At 51.8% G+C, this 27065-nt stretch overlaps 3 protein-coding genes and 1 long non-coding RNA gene across 10 annotated transcripts in view; 2 read left to right on the top strand and 2 right to left on the bottom strand.

Annotated features, from left to right (window-relative positions):
- Nucleotides 1–5477: 5477 nt before the first annotated feature.
- Nucleotides 5478–6902, bottom strand: ISCA2 (iron-sulfur cluster assembly 2). 2 transcript variants are annotated; one of them, XR_007907586.1, is made up of 5 exons: nucleotides 6801–6902; nucleotides 6483–6648; nucleotides 6231–6346; nucleotides 5812–6042; nucleotides 5478–5689 (listed from the first exon to the last, which is right to left on the bottom strand). XR_007907586.1 is itself a non-coding variant. In XM_051806566.1 (4 exons), the coding sequence occupies exons 1-4, from the start codon at nucleotides 6857–6859 to the stop codon at nucleotides 5868–5870; spliced, it is 516 nt and encodes a 171-aa protein (XP_051662526.1). In that variant the 5' UTR covers nucleotides 6860–6902; the 3' UTR covers nucleotides 5478–5867. The 2 variants fall into 2 exon arrangements, 1 of the variants encoding a protein (XP_051662526.1); XM_051806566.1 differs by having other exon boundaries at nucleotides 5478–6042.
- Nucleotides 6903–6920: 18 nt separating this feature from the next.
- On the top strand, nucleotides 6921–7847 carry LOC127479506 (uncharacterized). Its single transcript, XR_007907587.1, has 2 exons — nucleotides 6921–7288; nucleotides 7410–7847. It is a non-coding gene; the product is annotated as an uncharacterized LOC127479506 (long non-coding RNA).
- A 3245-nt stretch (nucleotides 7848–11092) lies between these two features.
- NPC2 (NPC intracellular cholesterol transporter 2) lies at nucleotides 11093–13231 on the top strand. The gene is made up of 4 exons (XM_051806568.1): nucleotides 11093–11246; nucleotides 11346–11453; nucleotides 11652–11824; nucleotides 12434–13231. Exons 1-4 carry the CDS (start codon nucleotides 11162–11164, stop codon nucleotides 12518–12520), a joined length of 453 nt encoding a protein of 150 aa, XP_051662528.1. The 5' UTR covers nucleotides 11093–11161; the 3' UTR covers nucleotides 12521–13231.
- Nucleotides 13232–13861: 630 nt separating this feature from the next.
- Nucleotides 13862–27065, bottom strand: part of LTBP2 (latent transforming growth factor beta binding protein 2) — a 72289-nt gene continuing 59085 nt past the window's right edge. For 5 of the 6 annotated variants that reach the window (XM_051806478.1, XM_051806473.1, XM_051806474.1 and 2 more), the window contains 14 exons: nucleotides 24495–24617; nucleotides 24056–24181; nucleotides 23836–23958; nucleotides 23472–23603; nucleotides 22195–22314; nucleotides 21310–21453; nucleotides 20844–21035; nucleotides 20641–20721; nucleotides 19896–20024; nucleotides 19507–19647; nucleotides 19094–19261; nucleotides 18302–18577; nucleotides 17924–18073; nucleotides 13862–14742 (listed from right to left, as the gene is read on the bottom strand). In XM_051806478.1, coding sequence (XP_051662438.1) covers nucleotides 14576–14742; nucleotides 17924–18073; nucleotides 18302–18577; nucleotides 19094–19261; nucleotides 19507–19647; nucleotides 19896–20024; nucleotides 20641–20721; nucleotides 20844–21035; nucleotides 21310–21453; nucleotides 22195–22314; nucleotides 23472–23603; nucleotides 23836–23958; nucleotides 24056–24181; nucleotides 24495–24617 — 2072 coding nt within the window. In that variant the 3' untranslated portion in view covers nucleotides 13862–14575. Of the gene's footprint in view, nucleotides 14743–14873; nucleotides 15616–17923; nucleotides 18074–18301; nucleotides 18578–19093; nucleotides 19262–19506; nucleotides 19648–19895; nucleotides 20025–20640; nucleotides 20722–20843; nucleotides 21036–21309; nucleotides 21454–22194; nucleotides 22315–23471; nucleotides 23604–23835; nucleotides 23959–24055; nucleotides 24182–24494; nucleotides 24618–27065 lie in introns of those variants that run through there. The other variant, XM_051806477.1, reaches the window with a different exon arrangement.

Below are 27065 nucleotides of genomic sequence, written 5' to 3'. Positions count from 1 at the left end.
CTGAAGACAATACCTTGGAGCCTTATTGCATGGGATGGCAGCAGTAGTCACGGGCCTTTCTTGGCCCCAAGCCTGAGTCAGAGGAGAAAGGGGGTGGTGATGATGGTGGTGGTATCATCTTTCTTTTCCTTTCTTTTTTTTTTTTTTAATTGTACTTTTTTGAGAGATAAAGTTCCATTTTCACCACCCCACCCCCATGGTCAGAAAATGAGACCCACAGATAGAGCTGAAGATAATGGCAGGTTGCCATGGAAATGTGCATTTAGTCTCACTGTTTCCATGGCAACTGAAAGACATACCATTCTGTTCCTCTGAAGGATGCCGAAGGTAAATGAGCACTGATTAAAACAGGGGCACAAACTTGGGTTCTAATCAACGACATAGACTAGGACCATAAAGTCTTATTGCTCAAGCAGGAAATATTAAGAGCCATACAAATGCTGGGAAGGCCAGAGGCAGGAAGCATTGCACACAAACTGCTCCCCACAGGTTGAAGAATCACAGCCTTGGAATAATGGCCCATCTCGCTGTCATGAACAGCTACAGCTGACTCATGACAGTATTTCTGCCCACAGCTGGATACTAAACCAACCCCAAGTTCATGATCTACTGAGCTGTTTCTTGGGCAGCTATCTCCACAGATCAAAGCCAGTTGCAGCCTAATCCTGGAAACCATGCAGAGCAAACATATTCCTCAGAACCCAGCAGGATCCAAACTGTACCATTAATCCTCCACCTAGCCCCTAATGGCATTTAGTTCAAGGATTCATACTCTTTAAAAAAAAAAAAAGGCAATAAAACACTTCTCAAAGGGAAGAGTTTGATACAATACAGGTGTCTGCAGTTTATTTTTGCCAATGCTCGGTGTCCTTAAACTGTGGTTCTTTATCCAGGATGGCTGACAGTTGTATCAAACAAACCATTAAACAAGGTTATCTCTTTCTCTGCTGCCAGTTTCTCCAGCAGCTATGGCCCATTCCAGAGAAGCATAGTAAACACTTGGTGAGGGTTTTATCTGGTCTGCATGAAAACAGGCAAAAAAATTTAAGCATCTAAATGGTGCACATCCTATCATGCCCTCTGCTAATGAACCTGATGGTGCTGTTTGCCAGTGGAGATTATGTTTGATTCAGTCCTTAAGCATGTGTTGTAGCAGCTCATTGGGAAATACAGCACACTTGCTTTGATTTTTTTCTCTGAACTCCCAAGAGTAGCCCTGTTGGGGGTCCTCATCGACAGCAAGTTGTATAAGTCAGCAGTGCCCTGGCAGCCAGGAGGGCCCACTGTGTCCTAGGGGGCATCAGGCAAAGCATCGCCAGCCAGTCGAGGGAGGGGATTGTCCCTCTCTTCTCTGCACTGGGGTGGCCTCACCTTGAGTACTGTGTGCAGTTTTGGGTGCCATAATATAAGAAGGATATAAAGCTGTCCAAAAGAGGCTACAAAGACAGTGAAGGGCCTAGAGGGGAAGCTGTATGAGGAGTGGCTGATGTCACTTGTCTTGTTCAGCCTGGAGGAGACTGAGGGGAGACCTTATCACAGCCTACAACTTCCTCACAAGGGGAAGCGGAGGGGCAGGCACTGATCTCTTCTCTGTAGTGACCAGTGATAGGACCAGAGAGAATGGCATGAAGCTGTGTCAGTGGAGGTTTAAGTCAGATATTAGGAGTGGAGGTTTAGGTCAGATATTAGGATAAGGTTCATCACCCAGAGGGCGGTTGAGCACTGGAACAGGCTCCCCAGAGAAGTGGTCACAGCACCAGACACGATAGAGTTCAGGAAGCATTTGGACAATGCTCTCAGGCACATGGTATAATTTTTGGACTCAATAATCCTTGTGGGTCGCTTCCAACTCAGGATATTCAATTCTGTAATTCAATAAACTCCACTGACCAGTCCCAGCTTACAGTGGGATTTATACCACTCTGGTTTTTTACTTCCAGCTGCCACCAGACGTTTGAAATGTTTGTAAGGCTGAAAACAGTCTTGATATAAAGTGTGTGCCTTCACAGCATGGGACACAGACAAGAGAAGCCTTCTGTCATGCACTTTTGCCTTCCTGTTATTGCCTCCTCCACTGTGCAGTGATTCCTATCCCGTGTGCTTAGATGAATCCTATCCCATGTGCTGGATTCATCTAAGCCCTTAAGGTGGCAGGAAATTACACTACTGCGTGGGAGAAGCAAAAGCCCCAGTGGGTGTCATCCAAGGGGTACTGGCTCCTCAACCCTAGTTATCTTCCTGACTCACCCAACAGCTCTGTACAGATGTACAACTTCACAAGGGAAAGGTCTGAGCTTAGTGAAATTTTGCAGTTTGTGGATGAGAAGGACTTATTTCCCTAACATCCACTCTGGTTGGTCATTGGTCTTATTGCAGGCACTCACCTCAAAATGTTCTTTCTTAGCAAACAATACCACACAGGAGCCCTCCAACACAAGCACAGCACTCGTATGCATATCCCTAAACCACAAAAAAAGGACACGACAAAAATGTGCCATTACCCATTGCCTGGCTCGAAGCCTTGAAGAGGGACCCACAGTTAATAGGTGATGATAGATACCTAATTTGAAGAACTGAACCAGTTCTCACAGGCTCACAGGATGTGTTGGTCATCCCCTAACAAGTCCCTGCAGAGCTCCCACAAGCTCTCACCAAAGGGAGAATTTCTATTCCATCTTCTTCTACGTTCCTGTCAGTGACACTGATGATTGTGCCCTTTTTCCTTGAAGTTTCATCTTAACATAGGTTTCCATAAATATCTTTCTTGATCATTCATTCCTTGTCAGGTGGGTGAACTGAGAGAATCCTCCTTCTTTATGTGGGAGCAGAGAAAGATTTTCCACTGCAGCTTCTCATTTGCCATGAAGCGAAGGCGGCACCTCCAGCTTCTCCTCAGTGGTTCAGTACAAAGGCTCCCACCTATTCCCTCACAGGCATGCCTTGGCAGCCCCTCATGGCCCAGGCAGAACCAAATTTCCTGTCTAATCCTGTGTGTCCTTCTCTTGGCACCACTTGCCCCACAGCCTACAGTGTGGTGCCATCTTTGGCACCTACGGCTATTCAGTATACAAACCTTGACAGGTTAGGGCTTTTTGTAGGATCTAGCCTTTTTTGTCTACACAGTCAAAATTCACCAAGATCACCTTCACCCCCTTTGCTGACTTCCTAGCATCGACAGAAGTTTTCAATTTCTGATGTACTGACAGACTCTTTAAGAATCAGACCAACTCTCAGGGTGACAGACAGCCCTTTGCACCCATTCCCTACTGGGAACTGGAAAACTAGTAGCTTTGGCCAACAAATTACAGCTACTCCCAGGAAGCAGGACTAGGAGGCCAAGAGGAATGTATGGCTAGAACCTCTCCAGCTTCTAGCAGTTTCTCTGTTGTAGTGACAAGGCTGCTGCAATACCAGACGAACTTGGCTCCAGCCTGCCTCCGAAAGAGACAGCTGTAAAGAAACTTTTGCTTCTACTTAGGTCCTGCAGGGAGCAGACCCAACCCGACCCCCCGAAAGTGGTCGAAATGCCTGTGTATGTCCAGTGCAGCAACTCCCAAGGAGTAAGGGGTCCACCTAGTGCAGTCAGAGCAGTACTGCCAGAGCCGCGGGCAACGCAAGCCACATGTGCGAGCTTTACAGCAACACTGCAAGTGACTCTGGGGGGGACCAAAGCCTCATCCTCTGCACGGTCCTTGTGAGGGAGAGGTAGGTTCTCTGAAAGTGGTGGCACTGCACATGGACAGCACTTGCTCCATTTACTGCATCAGTGTAGAGCAAGTGAAGCCAGGTGGCACCTGGCTAGGTTGAACACAGCACATTTACATTTAGCAAGAACAGTAATCCAAGATGAAGCCTGCAGGCTTACAGAGGCTGAAGACTGGCTTTAGTTTAGGGGAAAAAAAGCCTTGGTAGCTGCTGGTTTGCTACCTCCCCAGCACTACTGCTGCACTTTTATTTCCCATAAGAGGTCCCAAAAGAGACTTGACCTAGGCCTGTGTGAAACGGATCAAGAACGGATCTTCCTGGTTCAGAAAGCAATTCCTCTGGCCAACTTTGATTTATCCCAGCTGAAAGAAATTGAGTTTATGTAATGTATGCTACCTACACAAGCTTTAAGGTCTTATACTTTTCAAATGCAGTTTTGGTTAACATCACCTCCCAGACCTGGGAGCACAAGGGCAGTGTCAAAACACCCTGCAGGGGTTTAGGTAAGTCTTTTAACCACGTCCTTTTACTCCCTTTCACAAAACGTGACAGTGCTACATTCAGCATTCTCTGATAGCAAGGTAACCAGGCAGATGTTGACTGCAGGAAATCAAAAGGGCTAAACTGAAAGAGCTGCTGGTCCACATCCTGTTCATGTGACAAAGTCAGAGCAGATCACATATGACCTCCTGTAACATCTATGGATGAAACTGAAACTAGCTGGCTACCAACTCTGAGCAGTAGAAATAAACAGGCAAAACAGTGCTCTACACAGACACTGCTCATTAGTTTAAAAAGGCATTTGGAAAGCTTAACAACAAAAATGCCTTTGGCATGGAGACTTAAAAAGCTCATAGTTTGCCATAAGCAGTTCCCTTAACACCAAAGTCATGCAGTGCTCCCACATTCACGTGAAAGACTCGAGTCTTAGACAATTTGGTTATGATCACATAAAACACAAGAGAGGGAACAAAAATAGCTTCCCCACCTCTTCTTTTCATCCAGAAGCAGGTGAATCACTTTGATTTAAAAGACATCTAGTGGCAGATAAAAAACTATAGAAAATGACTAATCAAAAGGATGTTATTCTGGAAACTTCTAGATTTCCCATTACCTGAGAGTCTTTCATCAAACCAGTCATGTTAGACTGAGACTTAAGGGTAAAATGAGCTATGAAAAAACTTCCCAGACAACTTTAGGTCAAAAGGACTTGAGGACCCCAAACCAGTACTCCAGATCCAACTCTATGTCACCTTAACTTCCCTTCCTGCTGGCAAGAGAAGGCAGCAAACACACTATGAAACCTGAGAGTCTGTATGACCTAAAACTCCAAGTCGGGTTTAGGAACAGCCTGAAGTAGCACTGGGCCATATAGAGCTATGGGTTTTATTTTTGTTTACGTAAAAGTATTTGGGATTTTTTTGGTTGTTGTTTTTTGGGGTTTTTGGGTTTTTTTAAATAAAAAGATAAGCTATTAATTCTTCCTACCTCAATTTTCAGTTTCACTTACTCTGAATAAGTAAGAACCTTCATCCCAGGAACTCGCAGCAAAACCACCATAGGTTCTTGGGACCAAGAGAAGTCTGCTCAGCAAGGAAACAGCAAAGTACTTGGAAAAGCCCACTGCGAGCTGTGAGTGGAGAGACAGCAACCCTGGGTGGTATATGTGAGAAAGACTCCAAGTCCCATTCAGCTGAATGACAAGGGATAAGCAACAGCAGCCTGAAAAGAACTCAGATTCTACCCACCTGTAAATGCATGAGCAACGCCAATCAATCTCAGAGACTTTTTTTACTAAGAATTTTCAATAAATACACCTGCACACGCACACACACATATATATATTTATAGCCATCTCTTGCAGAGAGAAACAGTTAAGTGGTTCCACATTCAGGACAGGGCAGGCGAGTCAGCACCACCTGGCCAGTGGCTCACAAGGTGCTGAAGAGGCTCCCGTGTGCGTGCTCATGGTTGCTTCATGTTTCTGAAGGGAAGGCCAACAAGTCTTGGAGACAGGCTCAGTGCAAACAAACACACAGCTGCAGTAATGTGTAACAGCTGTGTCATAGAGCGAGATGAGAAGGAGCAGCTGGGAAAAGAACAAACCCTCTGAAGACTGCCAGGAAGTGTCTGAAAACAGTGTCCATCCATGGGAAGTCCAGTCAGAATTTGACAGAGAAGGAAGTCCCACATGAGCAACCCTTCTCTGCCTGGGGGTTGCTCACCACCTGGAAGGAGCTTCGGATCAGCTCCTGGCTGAAGTCCACCATGGAACCTTTCACGAAGGCCAGGCTGTCCACATCCACAACCACACGGGCACCACCTTGTTCAAACACCCTACAAAAAAGCGGCATATTTAACCATTAACTGTGCCAAAGACCTTCCAGAGAAGCACAGCCTGAGCAGTCTCCTTATCTCATAGGCTTCTTCCCTTCAATGCAAGATCCTACAGTCACACATACCTCCTCTGCCATTTTTACAAAGAACAGTAATACCTAATCACCATTACACCCCTTTGTCCTTGCCTGTCATCAGGATTGATAACTGTGTCCAAGGAAAACTTGTACTGGAAGCCAGAGCAGCCACCTCCTTCCACCTGCAGCCTGAGAAACTCTGAGCCTTCTGCAATCTCCAGCAGTCTCTGCAAATAAGGAAAAGGATTAAAAGGCCTACTGAGCAAACTAGCGACACTTAAACGCCTCCCTTGTGCACCCACGGCAGGCCGGGCACTTCGGAAATCCCTCCCAGAGACACCGGAGCCCTCCTGGGGTCCCCACCTTCACGCAGCTTTCGCTGAGGAAGACCTGTCCTTCGCTGGGCTCGCTCTCCGTCGGGCCCGGCTGGGAGAAGGACGACTCCCAACGCAGCGGGCGGACAGCCCGGGCAGGCTCAGGCGAGGGCCTCGGCAGCGCTGGTCCTCGGCACGGCGGAGCGGGGCCCCAGCTGCCTCGGGGAGAAGGGAGGAGAGGGGGAGCCTCAGCGGGGTCCCCGCCACGCCGCCCGACCCCCGCAGATGCCGCCCCTTGCCGCGCAGCGGAGACACTCGGCATCCCCGGGGGAGGACCCTAGGGCTGGGGTATCCAAGGGAGCGGTACCTCATCCGGCCGCCCAGCGCCAGCACCCACCACCGCCGCAGCGCCCCCGGCGCCGCCATAATGGCCCAGCCCCGCCCCGCCGCCACGGCCTCCGCAGAGGCGGAAGTGCCGCCCCGGCGGGGGGCCGCTCCCCAGCGGGCGGGCAGCGGGGCACCGGCGATCGTGCGCCGGCACAGCTGGGCCGCTGGGCCCGGGAACCCGCTGCAGCTTCGCAGGAAGGCACGAAGCCGCCTTTCGTCCTTGGAGGTGCTCGCAGAGGGAAGCAAACAGCAGTAAAACAGTGGGGAGCAATAAACAGCGCAGTGCTGCCCGTCATCGCGTGCTTGTGCCGCGAGTAGCTGTGAGGTCGTTTATCCCGAGTAGAACTCAGGGAGGGATCAAGGTGCCGCCGCAGGGGAGTTAGGCAAGCAGAAGAGCGAACACGGGGCCAGAGTTGAGAGCTTTTAGGGTTTTCCCCTGATCCCGACTCGTCTGCTCTCCTTTATCAGGTAGGGGCTCAGCTCAGAAATCCCTGTGGAGGCTATTCTTCCTCTGGACGGGCGCTTTGCCCCGGTGCCAGGGAAGCATGCTCAGCCTCAGACCCACACCGTCCCTCTCCTCCCACCGCAGGAAGGGGGGAAGGAGACCCCCACCCCAAGCCTGCCCCGTGGCCTCCCCTACGGCCACCCGGGGCACGTTTCCCTCCCACGGTGGTATAACCTCCTCCTGATGTCTGCCGTGTGACAGTGGCCTGGCCGGTCGATCACAGGTGCACCTGCGGTTAAAAGTCTTTATCGCTTCCTCATGTGCTTCTGGGGGAGGAATCCTGTTCCTCAGCCCCAGCCAGGTCTGTGGAGAGTCATACAGTGACTGTGTGGAAGACTCGTGGAGGAAAACCAGTCATCCCAGCAAGAGGAGGTGATTTACCATCAGGGGACCTTGGGACCCTGTGACAGTTTGCTTTCTCACCGTCCTGCTCCAAGAAAGGCAATGCTTTTGAAACCACGTGCCTTTGCTTATTTGTTCCAAACCTGAGCATGTAAATAAAGACTGGTTTGAGCTGTTTAATTTTGTTTGGTCTTGTGTTAGCTCTAATGAGGTTAGGATAAAGCCAGGAAAGTATCCCAGCAGGGCAGGTGCCTGCAGTGGTTGATGAATCCTTATCAGGTGTATTGGACCACTGAATGTTTTAAAAAAACTTATTGGGGTGTTTCTCAGTTATTATCAATGTGGTGTCTCAAAAGCAGACAGCTTTGGAAGAGGGAATCAAAACCTCCTGGGAGAAAAGGCAAGAGATCATGCCTGCTTTCCGTAATGCACTGGCTTCCCTTCTTGCTCCTGCATGGTGTGTTAGACTGATCCCACTGCACTTCCCCATGGTGTGGCTCTATCTACTGTGAACACCTTTTGGAATGGATGTAGCCCCAAAACCCAGACACTCTAACTTTCTAGCTGCCTTTGTTTTTACCGGTGTTAAGAGGCAGAAGCGTGGCAAGTACCTTCAAGGCACTTCGGGACGTCGCTGAGATGGCTACTGCAGCCTGAAGGAATGAGAGAAAGGCCAGCTAGCCTCACTCAGAGTTAATATAATTAATGATCCACTATGCTGAGGAGTGACTCATGTGCTGGGGGCAAATTTTTTTGAGCAGCTAGGAGAGGTGGGTGTAACTAAGAACAGCTACTCCTTTGCACCTCTTTCTTATCACTGGCCATTTTTTCCTTCAGTCAGCTATGTGGTAGAGTGATGGTTTGTTGGGTTTTTTTTCAGAGTTACAGTCTAGTTTTGTTTCTTTCCTGGGCTGTGCTTTTGTTGGTCATCTTGTTCCTGATAGATGGACATAATCTGGTTTTAAGTTTGGTTGTGTTTTGCTTTTCTCTTCTGGTCTGTGGCATGTGGGTTCAGGGAGTTCCTTTAGCTATTGTTAAGCACACTGTATTGAGGAGATTTGTCTGTGAGTTGAATTCTCTAGATATTTTGCTCTTTTCTCCTCTGATACTTAAATCATCTTGTTTCTGTTTTGGTGAGAAACTGAGCTTGTTTCAGTGCTTCAGAAGCTGGTGATAATAAAACCTCTGGTGTGGTGTTGAGAGTGGATGTGATGCATTTCAATGTGATTCTGACAATCTGTAGCAAAAGGAGCCTGTTCTGGCTGAAAGAACAGCAAAATTGATTAGTATGTGGATTTTCTTGAAAACCTGACTTTTGTATTCACTGCCACTGTAGTCCCTGTAAGCGCAATGCTGTTAGAGGGATTTGGATTAATCAGGTGTAGCTAGATTCTGAAGTGGAACTTTAGGCTTTTCCTCATGTAATAGAGTTGGTTGGATTACAGAAATGAAGAACTTGATTATCAGTCTTGTTGGAAAGAATTAGACTGTTAGCTTTCTTAGTCATTTCTCCTGGTATTTCTGAACCTAATCGTAAGCTCCCTGTGATGTTGGTAATCTGGAAGGAGCCCCGTCTGCAAAATAATGAGTCCAACCTAAAGTTGAATTGAGTCTTTCTCAAGTATTTTCGTACAATGTTGGGTTTCGAGGGGACCAGGAGGCCCATGCCTTTTATCAGATGTCAAAAGGGTCATGTGCCTAAAAGCAAGGTCTGTTTGGCCTAAAGTGCTTATGCTGCCCTGGAGAATCTAAGCTTTAAGTGCTGTTGTTGCAAAACTGACACGATGGTAATGTGTGATATCAGCTAAAAACCTTGGGCAGAAGGTTTCTGTGTCTTTCTTCTCTAAAGGCCTTGGCTGTAGTTTTACAAACTTACACTTATTAGGCCCCAGTTTGGAGGAGGAAGGGGGAAATAGACATGTTAATTTTGATCCTAGATTCAATGATTTTTAGTTCAAAGCCTTTGAAACACGTGTTGACTTGTATTTATGTGTCGCTGCCACTGTGCAAAAGCATCTGTGAAGCAAAGATATCTGGTTAGTTGTTTCACAGGAATGCATCCTGATTTAATGCACTGTGGAATTCACACCCAAGCAAATTCCAAGCCCTGCTTATCCCGTGAATGTGTGATGGCACTTTATGGTGTTATTCTGACCTGACTACAGTTCTGTTCCCAGAAGTCAGATAAGCCAGCTTTGTTTACCATTTGTAAGACTGGAAGGATGCAGAGAAGGAAAGCCTTTCAAAGAGAATGATTTCCAATGTGCAAGGATGGGTCATTTATAAAGTGTGCTAGGTGGGCTTAAATACATGGCTTAGTCTCAGCAGGGTCTTCTGAGTTTTTTTGATAGGGTTGCTGTAACCACCCTGGTCTGCTTGCCTCTGCAAATCAAATGCTTATTCAAAATCTTAAAAAAACATTAAAAAGCCCCATGTTCCTTTCTGAAGGAAGGGATCCCTCTTCTTCTGAAGTGCTAAACTGCTCAGCAGATATGCATAAGAGTATGTTCTGCTTGGTCCTACTAACACCTCTTGGGTTTCTGATGTGACACCCTTTGCAGAGAGCCTGAGCAAAGCGTCGGGTGTCACGTCTGAGTCACTTGGTTGTGCAGCTGCAGCTGAGCAGGCAGACACTTCACTGGGACAGAGGTCTGAAGTGGGGACGCTGTGTTAGCTCTGCCACGTTCCTACCAAATCAGCACTCATGTGCCTTTGTCTCTACTATGTTCCTGACATGACCCCAGAAAGGCTAAAACTTGCTACCATGTGAAATTGCTGAAAAGCTTGGGTCAAATGCTTTCTGAAGCATCTTCCTCATCCTCTGGTTTGTCCTGGCATCCACAGCACAAAGCAGGGAGCCTATGGCATTTCACGAGTTTGAGAAACAAGATTCACAGTGTGTGTGTGCTCTGTAAAACGCAGCAGCCACGCCAGGTACTCAGCAGATGTAACTTCTGGCACTCAGGTTACACAGACAACTTTCAACATGCAGAACACGAGATATGACGGAAGCGACAGACGGGCTGGTCTACTACAGCAGGGGGGTTATGTTTCTCTCCTTTCAGCAGAAGCAGTAAAAGAGCTTCCCGGCCCATCGCACTGCCTGTACTTCAGCCTGTCCTCCGGCTGCTACCTTTGGCACTGACTCCACCAGGATAGCCCAGGAGTGGGGATGTCCAGTGGCAGCGCTGTTGGAGAGGGTGTCTGTCTGTCCAAGGGCTGTTGTTCCAGCACACCACACCCCCACTGCCCCCTTCCCCCCCGCTGTCCTGTCACGGCGCTGTACCCTTTTCCCCGGTGCAACCTTCCCCCCGCCGCGGCGCCAGGGGCGGGCGGCCCAGCCGCAGGCCGCCCCCGGGATCGCGTGGTGGGTCCCGGCCCGGCCCCGCGGGCGGAGCCGGCCCCAGCTGACCGGCGGGCGGGGCCCCCGCCCTCATGTGACTGCGCGGAGCCGCCGCCGGGCCGAGCTCCCAGTTGCTGCCGCCGCCCTCGCCATGGTGCCGTCCCCGCTCGCCCTGCTTCTGGTGCTGGGCGCCGCCGCCACTGCCCTGGCCGAGCCTCTCCGCTTCGTCGACTGTGGTGAGTGGCTCCGGCCCCGCTCGGCCTCGGGGCAGCGGGAGGCGGCGGCGGGGTGTAAGCAGGCGGAGACGGCCCGGTAATCCCGACTTTTCCTTGCAGGTTCCGTAGACGGCAGCATCCAGGAGGTGAACGTGAGCCCTTGCCCCACTCAGCCTTGCCTGCTGCATAAGGGGACATCCTACAGCATCAACGTCACCTTCGCCAGCAGTAAGGATCGTGTCCCCGGCAGGGGTGGGGAGAGGGAGGTAATCCTCTCCGTGTTCCACTGCTTGGAGAGCAGTGGGGAAGGGCGGATGGAAAGGGGTCTGGGTGGGAGGAGGAGTGTCCCTTAGTTGTATTCTTGCAGCCTTTGGGGTATGTGGAGAGGAGGATGTGAGGTATACACATATTCTCCGTGTTTTGCAGAGATCGAGAGCCAGGGCAGCAAAGCAAGGGTGTACGGCGAGATGCTGCACGTGGACATACCCTTTCCTATTCCTGAGCCCGATGGATGCAAGTCCGGGATCCAGTGCCCCATTCAGAAGGGCCATTCTTACAGCTACCTGAATAAACTCCCTGTGAAGAACGAGTACCCCAGTGTAAGTATGCAGACAGCTGGTCAGCTCCCCAGCTCCCACCTTTACTGGGGCACCTGCCTTTAAGAGAAGACACCTTGTTCTGTTCTGGTGAGGGAGAGAAGACTCCTTAGACTATGTGGTGTTATTTCTGCTTTGAACATGACTCTAGTTTCAAGATCCCACTTTGGGACAGACCCAGCAGAGGAAGCAGCCTGGCTCCAGCTGCTGAGAAGTGGCTTCTGCTGCTCCAGTATCCTCCTGTACTGTGCTTCCCAGCAGAGTCTGCTGCATGCAGCTGAACACTCCCAGACTCGGGGTGCTTGGCTCTGGAGTGCAGTTCAGCTGGGATGTTGCAGGCTGTTTCCACTGTTTGCTTTCTCAGGGAATGGGGATCTGAGTGCAGTGTATGGAGGTCTTCTGTGCCATGCAACTGAGCCCTCCTCCTCCACTCCAGGAGTCATTGCATGAGCATGGCCCACCTACTGCAAGCAAGGGCAATGCCCCAGCTCTGTCCTCTGTGCAGAGCCCCCAGAACCTCCTTGTTCTACACAAGTGATAACTCTTCTCCCTATGCCCTTGCCTTAAGGTTTCCTGAACACCCTCATTTTCCTCTCTGCTCTTCTCTTTCAGATTAAACTGATCGTGAAGTGGGAGTTGGTGGATGACCAGGACCAGATGTTGTTCTGCTGGAAGATACCAGTGCAGATCACCAGCTGAGGAGCCCTGCCATTAGTAGGGCTTGGGGAGGGGAAAAACAGAAACAACACAGGCCAAATTCTTTTATATAATAAGCATTTCTTACTGCTTACTTCAGAGCTCTGCAGCCTCTGAGCAACCAGCATTGTGTTCCTTGCAAGGTCAGCCATGGGCAGAGCACTCTTACCACGTTTAGGTGACACCCCTGAGGTGTTCTCACAGCAGCTCAAGGGGCAGCAGTGTCTGCTGCAGGAGCAGGAGTGACTGAGCATCATCCTCCAGCTGCTCTGTGGAGGCACTTTTATTAGTTTGACGTGGAGCTGTCTGTCCTCACAAAAGAATTCCTCAGCAGCGAACCTGGCTAGTGTCTGAGCTGCTATCTGGTAACCCTTCAGTGCCTCTTCTAGAATGCCAGTTGCATCCACTCTCCTGTGTTTCTCCTGCTCTGTTGTGATGCCCCTGGGACCTGCATTTGCTATCCATGCAGCTGAAGCAGAAGGAAGGAGTCTTTCTGTGAGCTGGCTATCTCTTCTGTCCTGAGCCCCTGCTCAAGCCAGCAGGACTGCAGCTGGGAAAACTTTGTGTTTGTGGATGCAAAGCCAAGTGGCGTTCAATGTCTCTGCAGGGATGATTCTTTCTCTAACCAATGGTTTGCACTACTACTAACTTGGAGCTGCTGCGAGCTCCTGAATCTCTTTTTATAACTTTCCTTTTAATAAAGCCTAGACAGAATCCGCTTGTGTTGTATTCTATAAGTAGAGATGAGCAGGAGGAAAAGGAGACTGGCTGCGCATCTTCTACTTGGGGTTCAGCTGGTTTTATTTCTTAGCTGAAGGCATGGATAGAGGTGGTATGTGGCTTGAGTGTGGGTGACCTGCAAGCAGCCAAGCATTCCTGCTGCTCGTGTCCAGCCAGTGTCTGGCTGTGCTCCTGCCTTGTTGGTCCTATGCAGACTTGAAATTGTGCAAAGGCTCCCTGAAGAGGTGGTAGTGTAGAACATAGCCTTGCTTGCTGCAGCATAGGTAAAGTTCTTTCTAGTGAGCTCTGAGGCTGGAAAAACAAATCCCAGACCTGCCTGATGGCTTTTGCTAACTGCAGTAACTGCACATTCTCATGCTGAAACTGCAGCCCCCTCCTGAGAACAAGGCAGGGTATGAGCAGTCACAACTGACTGCTGTCTGCAGGGTCTGGAGTTGACCCCTGGGGCTGGGGCTTGGCTGGGGATTTGGCCTGCCAAAGGTTTCTGCTCTGGCTCAGGAGCAGGAGGGGGCTATGTGCCAGCTGAGAGGGCTAAGAATTGGCTTACTGGAGTGGGATGGCCCTGCCCTTGGCAGAGGCAAGACAAGCACAGTTCTGACAAGCCCCAGTGTCTTGAGCCACAGGGGCCCAAAATAAATGTTTTATTTAACAACATGAGAGAAGTTTCCAGCAGACTCGGTTAAAAAAAAAAAGAATCACCAACAACTTTACAGAAAGGAAGGTGGGCCTGCTCCCCTTCCCCCTGCCCAGCCAGCATGGGGCACAAAGGCAAAGTGTGGGGCTAAGGGCTGCATGGAGAGCTGGCCCTGAGGCCCTCTAGACCTCTCCCCCATGCCCCAAGGTTAGGCAGCAGCTCTAGAAAGCTGGGGTGCCCCCCCACCCTTAAAGCTCTGGCCTGGGCGCTTCACAAGTAGTGGGGTCAGCACCCACGGTGTGGGTGAGGCTTGTCACTAGGTCAGTGCAGCGGTGGCAGGGAGATGAACCCCCTTTCTTGGCAGGGTGAGGGGGAGAGGCTGGGGCTGTGTGGCACAGGAAGGCATCCTGTGAGCCTCCATGGCACAGGGCAATGTGACAGGTGCTGGGGTCTGGGATGGGCTCTGCTGCAGGAATTGCAGGGGCTGGCAGGGCAAAGCGGGGTGCAGAGGCTGGGAGCTCAGCCCTGACAAGTAGAGAGAGGTGGCGGGGAGGTTGTGCACTTCAGAGGGGAAAGAATGAAGAGCCTTGAAGCACCCGCAGCCCTGGGGGGCCTTTCTCTGTGCTCCCAGGTCCTGGAGCCACACGCAGAAGGGGAGTACCCTCACCCCCGCTCTCCTAGAGCTACGCGGCTGCTGGGTTCTGGGCTGTCTGGGGCACGCAGTGGTGTGACCGGGCCAGGGCCACATAGCCTGGCAAGCACTGGCAGCGGTAGGAGCCCTCTGTGTTCTTGCAGGTGCCACCTCGGCACAGGGGCTCAGGGCTGCCCACCTCCTCACACTCGTTGATGTCTGCAAGGAGAAGCAGCTGGTGGCAGTGAGCAGTCCCAGCCCACAGCCACATCTCCTTGTACTCCTGCCATCTCCCCCAGCCCTCCCACACAGGTTCCCCACCCCACCCTCCAGTACCTCCAGGATGTCCCCTGTGACCCCACCAACCTCCCATACCCTCAGCATATCCACAGAGCACCTTCAGTCTCCAAGGGTGACATCCCCAGCATTTGGCATCCTCCAGCACAGGAGTGAACTGTGCCCCATGCACACTAGATAAAAGCCCCACCTGCTCTGCAGCTGGTGACACCCCCAGGTTAGCAGCTTCCTGCTGATAAGTTGTGATAGCCTATGATCTTGGAGAAAGCCTTGGAAAATGCCCTTTCCCAATCCAAAAAGGTTGAGCAGGCAAATGATGGTGGCCCTGAGAGGCTGATTATCATCTCCAGGACCAGAACACAGAGGGACTTCGTGCTGCACAAACAGTGGCTTGTTTTATTAACCTACAAACTGTGCCAAAGGGCTCACTTGGCCACCAGGCTACGGTGTGCATGTGAGCCCTACAGCAGCTGCTCCACTGTGACAGGTCTGCTCTGCTAAATGCACTTACCTGGACACCCTGCCTGAGATACACCAACTTGTGATGGGGCAACCAGCTGGACAGAGCACCCCTGTACACCCCAGAGCCCTTGTTTGCAGTCACAGAACCTCCAGAGCTCAAATCCTCACCTACCAAGGCAGGTCCAACCCCTCTGAACCACAAAGTCCAGTCTCAGCCCCCCAGAGATCATCAGGGAGTGGGGAGCAGTTGATGGGTTCAGCCAGCCAAGCAAGGGAGAGAGAGTAACCAGTAGTAACCAATGGACCCCAGGAGGACTGAAGAGCTCTGCCACCCTAGGGACCCAGAGAGAAGTTTCAGAGACTGTGTCTCACCTCGCATAGGTGGAGAGGGCCATCTGGCAAAGAAAGAGAAGTGCAACCCCAGGGAGGGATGCTAGAAGCAAAACTTTCAGGGAGGTGAGAGGAAGAACAGCAGTCATGGGAGGAAGAAGGAGAGGGGAAACAGACAAGAGAGAGCTTGAGGAACAAGGCAGTCTTCATATGCAGCCAAAGCAATGGTTAAAAAGGCACTGTGGACTTGCACTAAACCTCAGGACCAGAACATTGCCATGAACAGAATGGGCTTGCTTGGTAGCCCAAGGAGGAGATGTTAGGCAGCACATCAAAGGAGATGTGCTCTGCAGCCCAGTAAGCAGGGGGAAGCAAAAGCTGGAAGAGCGAGCAGGCTGGTCTGGCCACCAAATCAAGAGGAGAAGTAAAACGACACTTTAGCCCAGAGCCACCCAGAAGCCAGAAGCAACAGAGTAGTGCTAGCAGGCTGCACCAAGTCCTGGAGTTTGCCCACTCAGGCAGGGGTGGGGGCATGCAGCCCACCTTGCGGGGCCAGGGTAAGCTGCCCCTATAGGGAAACAAGAGGGGAAGCACTGCACAGCTGCAGGCAGCAAGGTAAAAACACAGCGATGACTCAGAACTGAGTAGCAGAACTGAAGGGGAAAAAAACCAGTCTCCAGAGTAAAATGAGGGCTAGTTAGTCCAGGGCATGAAAAGCAACATGCAAAGGCTCCATAAATACGTTAGCAGGAAACAATGGTGAATGTCGGTCTAGTCCTTATCAACAGGGGAAACAAAAGCCAGCCGAGCTGGCTGGAACAGCTAACACAGGCTTTGTTCCAGCCATCATAAAAACACTCATGGTGACCAGACAGGGCACAGACCACATTTGAAGTGTTTAAACAAGGGTGCAGGAGCACAAGGAGGGAAAGGCCACATTGTGATGGAGAGGTTTGACACTCAGATAGATAAAACAGTTATATCCATATTGGTAAAGGCTTTCTGCAACACAAGTTCATATGCTTAATGCTCCTGCAGTCCTTGCAAAGTTGACAGGAGCATAAAGGAGGTCTTGAGAAGCAAGGAAGGATAAATCTTGTAACTATCTTCAAAAACAGAGAAGGGAGAATCCAGAATTACAGTCTGCTCACCCCCACTCCCCTAAGCAGTTCAGGTTTTTTAGTGACTAGGTTATAACCCTCCAAAGGATAACAGGGTCATTAAATAGCTGGTGCAGATCAGTTAAGGCCTGATTATGTTAAGCCAATCTAGTTTCCTTGTCTGACCTGATAACTGGCCTGTCAGATAAGGAAGAAGTAGTGGATATGATGTGCCTTGGCCATGGTGAAGATTTCAACACACTCTCACATGACACACTCAAACAGACTGAGAAAATATCATCTAGATTAAACTGTGGCAATTGCACAATGAGCTACATAGCTGCACTCCAAACAATTAGAAATACCTGGCTGTTACATTAAAAGCCTTTTAAAGCACAGCCTGCAGGGGTCTGTCCTGACTCCCACTCCATTCAGATGTTGTCATTAAGGTAGATGAAGGAAGAATCCCCATGCTTATAAAATATATGTGTGTGATGCCAGGCTGCAAGCACTTTGCAGGGTTCAGATTCAGTCTGATCAAGGAGAGAAGCAGTCCAAATTCAACCAAACAAAATTCACTGAAGGCAAATGCAAAGCACTGTGGCCAAGGAAAAGGAAACAGTGCTAAATGCATAAGAGGGAGTAACAGCTCAGGCAGCCATTCTGCCCAGCTGCGTTAGGAGTGGCAGAGATGATGGGTTCTATATGAAGAAGCTGCACCATTGTTTTGTGCAGTAGGGATGTTGGGAGTTGGAGTAAGTGCCATGCCTAAGGTAAAAGAAGGTCTTCATCTGCTCTGTTGAGGATCTGAGGCCTCAGCTGGCTTAGGGAGTTGCAGTGTGAAAAGGATGTAGACATGGCATAAGGATGTAGAGGAAATGCAGAGAGAAGTTTTAGAGACCGTGTCTCATACTGCAGGGTGGAAGGTGAGGAATTTCACCGGGGCAGTAGTGAATGCAGAGGACATTAACAGTGGCTGGTGATGTACAAGAGTGTTATGAGAAGACGGAGCCATCAGCTGCTCCCGGTGATGCCCAGAGGTGCCCTGATCTAGCTGCCAGCAGAAAGTGGCCAGAAGAACCTCCAGAAGAGTCCCCCCGAGCTGTATGGGAAGGAATCGCCAGAAGAGCGGGACAGCTCCGGCAGCTGTCCCGGCTGGCACCGCCAGGGAGCAGCCGCGGCCAGGGGACGCGGGGCCCGGTCGCACTCACCCACGCAGGCCATGCGGGTCATGTCCAGCTGGAAGCCGTCGAAGCAGTCGCAGGTGTATCCTTCCCGGACGCGCACGCAGCGCCCGTTCTCGCAGCCGTTGAGGATCCCACACTCCTCTGCCTGTAGCCCCTCGAAGCCCTCGTAGAGGCCTGGAGAGGGGAAAGGTGGTGTCAGGCAGGGTGACCCTCCACCCAGCCACAGAGGGGACATCCAGCATGCAGCAAGACAGTGCTGGTGGTGCCAGGACTGACTCAGAACAGCCAGTAACAGAGCTTGCTCCAAGCCTGGAGCAGCCTGGCCAGGGTGGGAGCTGCCAGGCAGTCCCCATGGACACAGGCTGGGTGGGAAGGCACTTCTCTGTGTCGCCCAGTACTCACCAGTTTGGCTGGGCAGGTAACGAGGTGGGGACCACACTGGGCCATGGTGGAGAGGGCTGCCATGAAACTCACTGTTGGGTTCCCTCCGAGGGAATCCAGCATCAGGGTTTCCATACTCTGACTCCAGGTAGTTGTAGTAGGGGCCCATATCAGGGCTGGGAAGGCCATAGTGGGGGTCTTCCAAGCCTGGTCCATACTCATACCTAGGTCTTTCTCGCAGCTCAGCCCCTCTCTCACTGTCTTCACTTGCCCCATTACACAGGAAAGCAAAATCAGCTGCAAGTGGTGAGAGAAAAGGAATGGTCAGTGCAGCCTGGCTCAAGAGAGGTAGGTCTGCTATGGCCAGTGTGCATCCACACTGGGTCAGCCGAGCCAGGCCTGCATTCAGAGCCCTCCAAAACTGCAGTTCTGTAGTTCATTGATGGGATCCCATCTTCAAGAAGACCACCTCCTGTCTGGGCCGGCAGCTTGAGCAGTAAGAACCCCAGCTCCCAGTATGCTCCCATTTCAGGCTGCCACTACCTCACCTCTCCTAACCTATGCAGGAGCAGTGGGATGCACAGAGGAACTCTCCTCTCCAATACCTTGGACTCATTGCAAACCAGTTTCAAGTACATCCTACTCACTGGTGCAGCTCAGCCCTGGAGAAGTTGGGGGGGGTATCTATTCCTTGGGCTGGTTTTAGCAATACAGAAAAGAGCCTTATGCGGCAGACCTGCACAACATGACCAATGGCAACCCAGCCCATTCCCACCTCTGCTGGGAGATGCTTGCCCATGCCACCCTGCTCACCAGAGGACCTGTGTGGACAAAGTGCACAGTTCTGGCCCCAGGCTTCGCCCAGCCGGCAGCAGCACTCAGTGTACGTGGTCTGCTCGCCACGCAGCAGGTCTTGGCAGATGTAGTCAGCAACGGTCTGCCAGCAGACATCCAGGTGGATTTCATACTCCTCCAAGGCATCTGTGAGTGACACACACAAAGGATGCCATCAAAATCATCCAGAAGAGTACCTGCCCATCTTGTCCCAAGAGGGATGACCATGTGCCCCAGCTCCTGCCCCCTCCCTGCCCTGGCTGGATACTGTGCTGCTGCTGGCACATCCCTGCCAGACACCAAGTTCCCACCCACTGGTCCTTCTTGGTGGACCCACCCATGGGGCGGGATGCGTGGGGCAAAGGTGTGCTGCAGTGGGAGATCAGGCTCACCTGCCCTGCTGGAGAAATTCACACACCGGTTGCCAGTGGCATCCAGCACAAGAGGGAGGCTGCAGAAGCAGTGGTAGGAGCCTTCCGTGTTCAGACATTCACCATTGATGCAGTATACTTCGTTCTGACACTCATCCTGGTCTGCCCACACACAAGGACAGAGTAATGTTTCAGTCTGGCAGACATGAGCAATGTGACCCTTTCCTTGCCCAAAGAGAGACCTCAGGGGCTCCCACCACCTCCAGTCTTGTTCCCCAGGAGGGTCCCAGGAAGCCTGTTACCTAGACCTGGCCCTGTACCATGGGCAGCAGGGACAAGTCTGGGTGCAGCAGCATGGCTGTCCCTCCATGGACAGTGTGGTTCCCACTGCTCTTTGAGGGCCATCTTACCAACACACTCAAGCCTGCTGGAGTCATAGAAGTAGCCCGTACGGCAGAAGCACTTGTAGCCTGGCACTGTGTTCAAACACTGTCCGTTGCGGCAGAACTCGGAGCCAAATATCTCACACTCGTCCATGTCTGAGACAGGGATGGAGGGAGGGAAAGAGTGTCTCAGGGAGTGCAGCCATGGAAGCAAGGTGGGTTGGGTGCTGTACCTGCAGAAAGCCAGCATGGCACCTTGGCCTGGATCACTGACTGGTCCCCAGATGAAGCCCCCACCTCTCCCACTGGTCCTGCGCTTGGGAGCAAAGGGGAAGCACCCACAGGCAGAGCAGGAGGAGGAATGATGTTGAACAGGATACTTTCACAAAAAGGAAATTCATGTGCATTTCTGGAAAGTTAAGAACGCAACACCCCTGGAGGTGAAGTGTCAAAGACTGAGCCAGCTGGCCACTGGGAGATCTGATCAGTAACTGGAAGGGTTGTGTCTTAATGGTCCCCATCCCTGGTTCATAATGGGCATGGAAGATCTGCACCAAGAATGAATCACTGCCAGCAGCGAGGCAGGACTAGAGGGAGGGGCACTTCCACCTTGGCAATCTGGGATTTCTCTGGATGGAGGAAAGCAGCAGCAGGATGTTAGCATCCACCACCACAGGCCCAGGGAGATAGTTCTGTCAATGCATCTCCATGTGCATTTCACAGTGCCCTCCCTCTTCCCCCTGGAAGAAATGAAAGAAAATGCCACTAGTACCTGTGAAAGAGATTTTTCCTGAGAGCAAATCTTCCTGGGGAATATAGCCCTTCCCAAGAGGGCAGATCTCTTGGTACTCCACTGACCAGGAGGCAGATGCCAAAGGGAGATGGAAAGCAAAGAAACAGCTCATTAGTGCAACCAAGATGGAACTGGCAGGCAGAGCACTGGCCATGCCTACTGTGGTGGGGCCACAGTCCTACCTGTGCCTAGGATGGGGCAGGGGTAAGTCTCACAGTTGTCACCCCAGGCTGCCCCCACAGTACAGCAGCACTCCTCCTTGGTGATGTTCTTGGCCAGGACGCTGTCACACAGGCGAACGTCACTGATGTGGTAGTAACACTGCTTGCGCTCTGCGCTGTCAGAGAGGTGGGCTGCGTGTGTGTCGGAGCCCTCTAGAAGACAGTAGAGCAAGGATGGGATGGGGTCCTTGGCACCCCAAGACAGCATCCCACACCTAGACGGTCCCAGAGTACATCCACCACTGGCAGTGTGGCCTTCCCAGGTCCGCACTTCCAGGCTCCTCAGCTCTCCCCAGACAAAAGTGTGCCCATGTCTGTGGAGGCTTGTACAGCCCTGTCAGTCCATCAGCTTTATGTCACCCCAGCCAGGGCTACCACACTCCTGCTCTAGCTGTCACCCATGCTTCTGTCCTAGTTGCCTACTCACCCATGGCAGTTCGGGGCTGGCATTGCCCTGCCTCTGTGTTGTACTCCTCGTGGTCACTGGGGCAGAGGCACAAGAAGGATCCCTCCACATTCTCACAAAGTGCAGTTCCGCACACGGCGACCATCAGTTCACACTCATTTACATCTGCAAAGCAAGGGGCAGCAGTGGGCAGTGGGAGCCCTGCCTGGGCATGGTCTGCAGCATGAGATCACCCTTCAGTAGAGAGATGGAAGCTACTAGAGATGAGCTGAGAGCTGTGCTCAAATTGTGGCTCAACACAAGCCTGACAAGAGCTTCATGCTCTGAACTCCAGCCTGCAGTGGGTCGCTGGATCACAGGATCATCTAAGTTTGAAGGGACCACTGGAGGCCTCTAGTCCAACCTCCAGCTCAAAGCAGGGCCAGTTATGGAATCCCACCAGGCTACTCAGAGCTTTGTCTTGTTGGGTCTTTAAAACCTCCAAGGATGGCAACTGCATAGCCATCATAGACATCTGTTCCACTGCCTGTCTGTCTTCATGGTGAAAATGTTTTTCCTTATAATACACCCTGCCTGTTCTCTACAGGCACCCATCAAAGTACCTCTCTAGCACCTTTAGTGCCTCTATCCCCCAAGGACCTCCCTTCCACCTGGACAGAAAAGGTTCACTCCACGTTCACTGGGAACCACTTGCTTTTTCAGAGCCCTGCTCCTTTGCAATCACAAAGATCTGCTGGGAGGGGGTTTGACTCCATAAGCTGCCCTGTCCACGTGTGCGATTCTCCAAGTGTGGATGCAGTCCCCATCTGAGGTCCAGGAGCCATCACACAGCAGGGACAATAGCCTGGCATCTACTTACTGATGGCTCTGCTTCACTGACTGGCAGAGTGACCCTGGCGGACTCACCAACGCAGTAGTGCCCAGAGCTCTCATAGCCACGGTCGCAGAGGCAGCGGAAGGAGCCATCTGAGTTCTCGCAGAAGCCGTGGCTCCCACACAGCGTCTCGTTGGCGCACTCGTCAATGTCTGCAGTGGAGTGGAGAGCAGGAATTGCCCCAGACCTCACCTCTCCCAGTGGACATCCCTACCCAGGCCCTTCTGCTCTGACCCCAAGATCTGGGGCCGGGGCAGGCATTCCCATGATGTGAGGGACTGGGTCTGACTGCCCAACTCACTCACTGTGCTATGAGTTGCTATGAGTGTGTGTGTTAAAGAGAGGCTTCCTGCAACATAGAGAGCTGCAAAGAGGCCATGTGAATAGAGCAACAAGAGCAAAGTGGAAATGGGAAATGGATGGGAAACATGGTAAGTGGCTGGCAGGGGTGACTGAAGGCAGCACAGTTTCCTGCAGAGGTATAAAGGGACACAGAGCCTTCAGGCTCACATTGGCAGGAGATGCAAGCGTGCAACCGGTGTGAGGCAAGTGCAGACAGATGAAGGATGAAACCCTCCTGCCCCATTCTTCTTGACCTGGTCCTTCTTCAACTGCTATAGTGCCAGGGAGTGTGGTGGGACAATCACAACTGGGTTCTCTGCCTACAGAGGACAGGTTTACAGTCCTGCTCCCTTTCAACTGCTGCACAGAAGAGTTTTCCTTGGAGCAGCCAGAGCAGCTACATGCCTACAGCCCACTGCTCCCAAGCCCAGGAGCAGCTCCACATGCTACATCTGAGTCTTGGCGCAGCCCAGAGCCCAGTGGTTGGCAGCAGCTCCTCCTTGCTGCAGCCTTCCCTGAGCTAGGGGGAGCCTCAAAAACTGCAGAAATCCCTTTGCTCTTTCCTCTGTGCTGGAGCCTGGGCTCCAAAGCCAGACTCCCAGCTTAGAGCACAGTGGCACCAGCAGCCTTTCTGCTCACCCAGGCCTGCCAGGCAGGTGACTGGAACTGACCCCAGCAAGCACAGTTTACGGGGAGCTGCAGTTCAGACCCAAGCTTGCAATGGCTGTAACCTGCCCAGGACTCTCCCTGAGCGGAAAGCAGTACAATGAGGTGTCTGTTCCAGATGCCAGGAAGAGAGAAGTCTAGACGCAAGCAGGCAGTGCAGCCAAAAAACAAGCTCTCAGCATTATCTGCCTCTCCACCAGCCACACATTTCCTCCTCCTCCCTCACGCCTCTGGTAGAAATGTCCCACAGCCATCCTGTTCCTGCCAGGGGGAGGGACGGGACTCCCAAGGCTGTACTCACCAATGCAGTCACCCAAGGGGGTCCAGTGGAAGCCAGGCTGGCAGCCCATGATACAATGGTAGGAGCCCAGGCTGTTCTGGCACCGCCATGTGCCGCAGATGGCATCCCCATATTCTTTACACTCATCCACGTCTGCAGGGAGGAGGAGAGCAAGGGGATGAGGATGGTCAGATGGGGACCCTGCTTGCTCACTGAATCATCTGAGTTAATTTCAGTTGGCCAGAAGCCCTGAGCCATTACTAGTCCTCCTTACAAGTCACCAGCAAGTCTGGGTGCTGGGAGCAGAACTGCCCTCTCCCCTGCACTGGCTGCATCCATCCCCTCAAATTCCAGGGAGCTAATCTCCCCAACGATGAGCTCTCACCCACGCAGTCATCAGTCTCCTGCGAGTGTTTGAATCCGTTCTCACACAGACACCTGTAGGAGCCTTCTGTGTTCAGACACTGGCCTTGTGAGCACCGGGACTTGTCTGCACATTCATCCACATCTGTGAAATCAGGACAAAAACATCAACCTGGATCTCACAGCAGGGGAGGGAGCAGAGGGCAGGACCTAAGGTATGTCTCTGCCACCCTCCAGCTCACCTTGGCAGCTGACTCCGCCAGCCACATTTGAGAAACCAGGAGCACAAATGCAGAAGTAGGATCCATGACTGTTGAGACACTCGCCATTGGGGCTGCAGATCTCACTGTTCAGGCACTCGTTCACATCTGCAGAGGGAACAGAGTCAGGGCCACGCATCCAGCCCTGGGGGACATCCTTCACCAAAGCCACATAGATTCCCTCTTCCCAGTCTCTTACGGGCAGCCCTTAAAGGGCTCCTGGCCCCTGGTTTTCCCACCATGGAGACAGAGATCTTCTCTGTCCATAGTGATCCCGAATTTGACTACAAGTTTATGGATGTGCCATGCATGGTGGCATCACCTGCGCTGGCACTGGCATCCCCCCTGCTGAGAAAGAAGGGGGATCCACAGGGAGGCTGTAGGTACTGTACCCAGAGGGCTGCACGGATGGGGTTCATACCTTCACACACAGTGCCATTGATGAGCTCAAAGCCAGCCTGGCAGTGGCACTTGTAGGAGCCTGGAGTGTTCCTGCATTCTCCCCCCAGGCACTGAACAGCAGGGTCCTCACACTCATCCATATCTGCCAAGTAGAAGGGCACAGCACAGAGTGAGGCCCCAGCTCTAGCCACGACTGGGGAAGATCCTCACCCAGAGAAGCCATCACCCAGCTGTTGGCCTGCAAGGTGGGCTTGAGCTGCCCTCTCAGACCATCCCATTACAGTGAGAAGAGGGTGGACTTCCCTGTTACCAAGGTGTGAGGAGTCAGCCCAGACTCTTCACTCCTTTCCACCAGAGGGATCAGGATAAACATTATTTCAGCACCAAGTCAGTGGTGCCCAGTGACAGGACCAGAGGCAAGGGGCACAAACTGAAATACAGGAGGTCCCGTGTGAACATCAGGAAACACTCTTTTACTGTGACAGTGACTGAGCACTGGCATAGGTTGCCCAAGGAGGTTATGGAGTCTCCCTCCTTGGAGATATTCAAAAGCCATCTGGACATGGTCCTGGGCAGCCAGCTCTTGGTGGCCCTGCTTGAGCAGGGGGTTGGATAAGATGACATCCAGAGGTCCCCTCCAACCTTGGACATTCTGTGATTCTCTGAGCATGGGGATACTGCTAACTCCAGTGTCTGTCTCCAGCAGAGCTTTGCACTGGGTACCACACCACCAAGAGGCCAGCTGAGAGCCACAGTTGCTGACAAATCCTCTCTGCACAAGAGCAAACATCAGCAAATTAACACAGCACCAGCCTTACTTTTTGAGGCTCCACTTTCCCACCTGCCAGACTTGCCTACAACATCTTTCTCATGGCAGAGCTGCCCAGGGGCCTACAACAGCTCTTACCCAACTGCAGAGCTCCCCACAAACCCTCTCCCACCCAACTCCCCTAGGCCTTGGCCAGAGCTTGCTGGCATTCTGAGGATTTTGCTCACAGCAAAGGAGGAGGGGGTACCTTCCCTTCCTCATGTGAGATGCCAGCAGACTGCTGCTGCCTGGGGCCGATGAGGCAGGGGCAAGCATTGGAAAACACTGGTAGTCAGAAGGATGGGCTGGTGTGCAGGCACCAAAAGACACACTAGTGGAGGGAGTCCTGCTCTACACTACTCCCCTGACAGGAGCTAAAGCAGCTCCTGGGGGCAGGGAGGGACCTTTTTCCCTTTGCAGAGCACTAAGCATGCCACAAGCATGAATGAGCATTGCTCCCTACCACTTCAGGGCAGGATTCCCAGCTTTTCAGTCTCAAAGGGTTGAAAGTAGAAATATTATTGAATTCTTCTGGAGAGGAACCAAAACCTAGTTTATTTACCAAAAAAATATTACAAAACCCTTATCATTTTTCAAATGTGAAACCTAAATCCACAGACAAGGCTACCAGCCAAGGCAGGGAAGAACATGCCATCCTGCCATCAGGTCAGTATGACCTAAACAGTATCAAACCCTGATAAGATGCCCTCATGAAACGGCTGGGGCAAGGTGGCTGAGATGGGGCGGCTCATGTGGAGTCTTGGGAAAAGGGAAGGGCAGATGTAAGACATCAAACAATGCTTCTTCCATCACACCCAAAAATCAATTGGAAAATAAGTTCATATAACACTGGCTTTCTCAGACACCAAAACAGAGAAGAATAATGGGAGTAAAACATCCTTCTCCTCCCCCACTGGAGGCCCACATGCAGAGAGTCACATTGAAGGCAAGATCTTCAATTTGCCAGATACGTGCAGGCTGCAGAGCTCTGCAGTGCTCTAGAGAGAAATTCTCAGCACGTGGCCAATCTTTAAACAAATACTTTTGCCAGGTCTGCCCTCTCCCTTCCCTTGCTCGATTCAAACCATCTCAAGCCCAGGACAACCCCTAAGGGCAGCCACCGGGGAGGGAATTTCCCTGCCTATACTGGGGCAGTCAGGCTGAAAGGCAGGGACTGCAGCACTCTCATGTCTCAGCACTACAACCAACACAAATCGATGCTGGTGTTAACTCTCTGACAGCATACCTTGATCAGGCAGAGTCCTTGATCTAAGCTTTCCTTTTTAAACATGTCCAAGTTACATTAGGGGCTGGGTAAAAATTATGAAACCTGGCTGCCCACAGTCTGTCCGTGGGCTGTGGATCCAAGGTTTCTCCTTCTGTTGAGGACCTACATTTGAGGTTCATGCTCCCAGGCACACAGTTGAACTGAACCACACACAACTCTCTGCCAATGTTTCCAGGCCACCTGTACTCCTCTGGCCTTTGTCAGCACCTCCTAGATCATCAATAGTCCAGGAGTCTTATCAATGAATCCTTCCCCCCATCCCTTTCCTGTGTGAGGAAAATCACCTTCCTGCTGCTCCAGGTGATGTCTGCTTGCACCCCTCCATGTTCTCTGGTGAACAGGAAGCTAAAGAGTTGGAAAAGGATCCTGAAACCTGAAGTCCTCTTGCCCCACCAGTAACCCAGCTATGGCAATGTCTCTCCTCTCATTCCCTCCAGCACCTGCCCTTCTGTCCTGGGAAAGGGATACCTTCACACATGCTGCCATCTCTAGAG

The sequence above is a fragment of the Manacus candei genome, unplaced genomic scaffold (assembly GCF_025592945.1).
Source record: "Manacus candei isolate 608988 ecotype Guabito, Panama unplaced genomic scaffold, ASM2559294v1 h1tg000067l, whole genome shotgun sequence".
NCBI classification, from domain to species: domain Eukaryota; kingdom Metazoa; phylum Chordata; class Aves; order Passeriformes; family Pipridae; genus Manacus; species Manacus candei.
Note: the sequence above shows the minus strand (reverse complement) of the source record. Positions and strands in the feature narration are given on the sequence as shown.

Coding starts and splice junctions, on each gene's coding strand:
- ISCA2 (XM_051806566.1), bottom strand. CDS start 6,859: ATGGCGGCGCCGGGGGCGCTGCGGCGGTGGTGGGTGCTGGCGCTGGGC. Junction 6,649..6,800: donor GCGCTGGGCGGCCGGATGAG/GTACCGCTCCCT, acceptor TCCCCGAGGCAG/CTGGGGCCCCGCTCCGCCGT. Junction 6,043..6,230: donor GTTATCAATCCTGATGACAG/GCAAGGACAAAG, acceptor GCTTTTTTGTAG/GGTGTTTGAACAAGGTGGTG.
- NPC2 (XM_051806568.1), top strand. CDS start 11,162: ATGGTGCCGTCCCCGCTCGCCCTGCTTCTGGTGCTGGGCGCCGCCGCC. Junction 11,454..11,651: donor CAACGTCACCTTCGCCAGCA/GTAAGGATCGTG, acceptor CGTGTTTTGCAG/AGATCGAGAGCCAGGGCAGC. Junction 11,825..12,433: donor TGAAGAACGAGTACCCCAGT/GTAAGTATGCAG, acceptor CTTCTCTTTCAG/ATTAAACTGATCGTGAAGTG.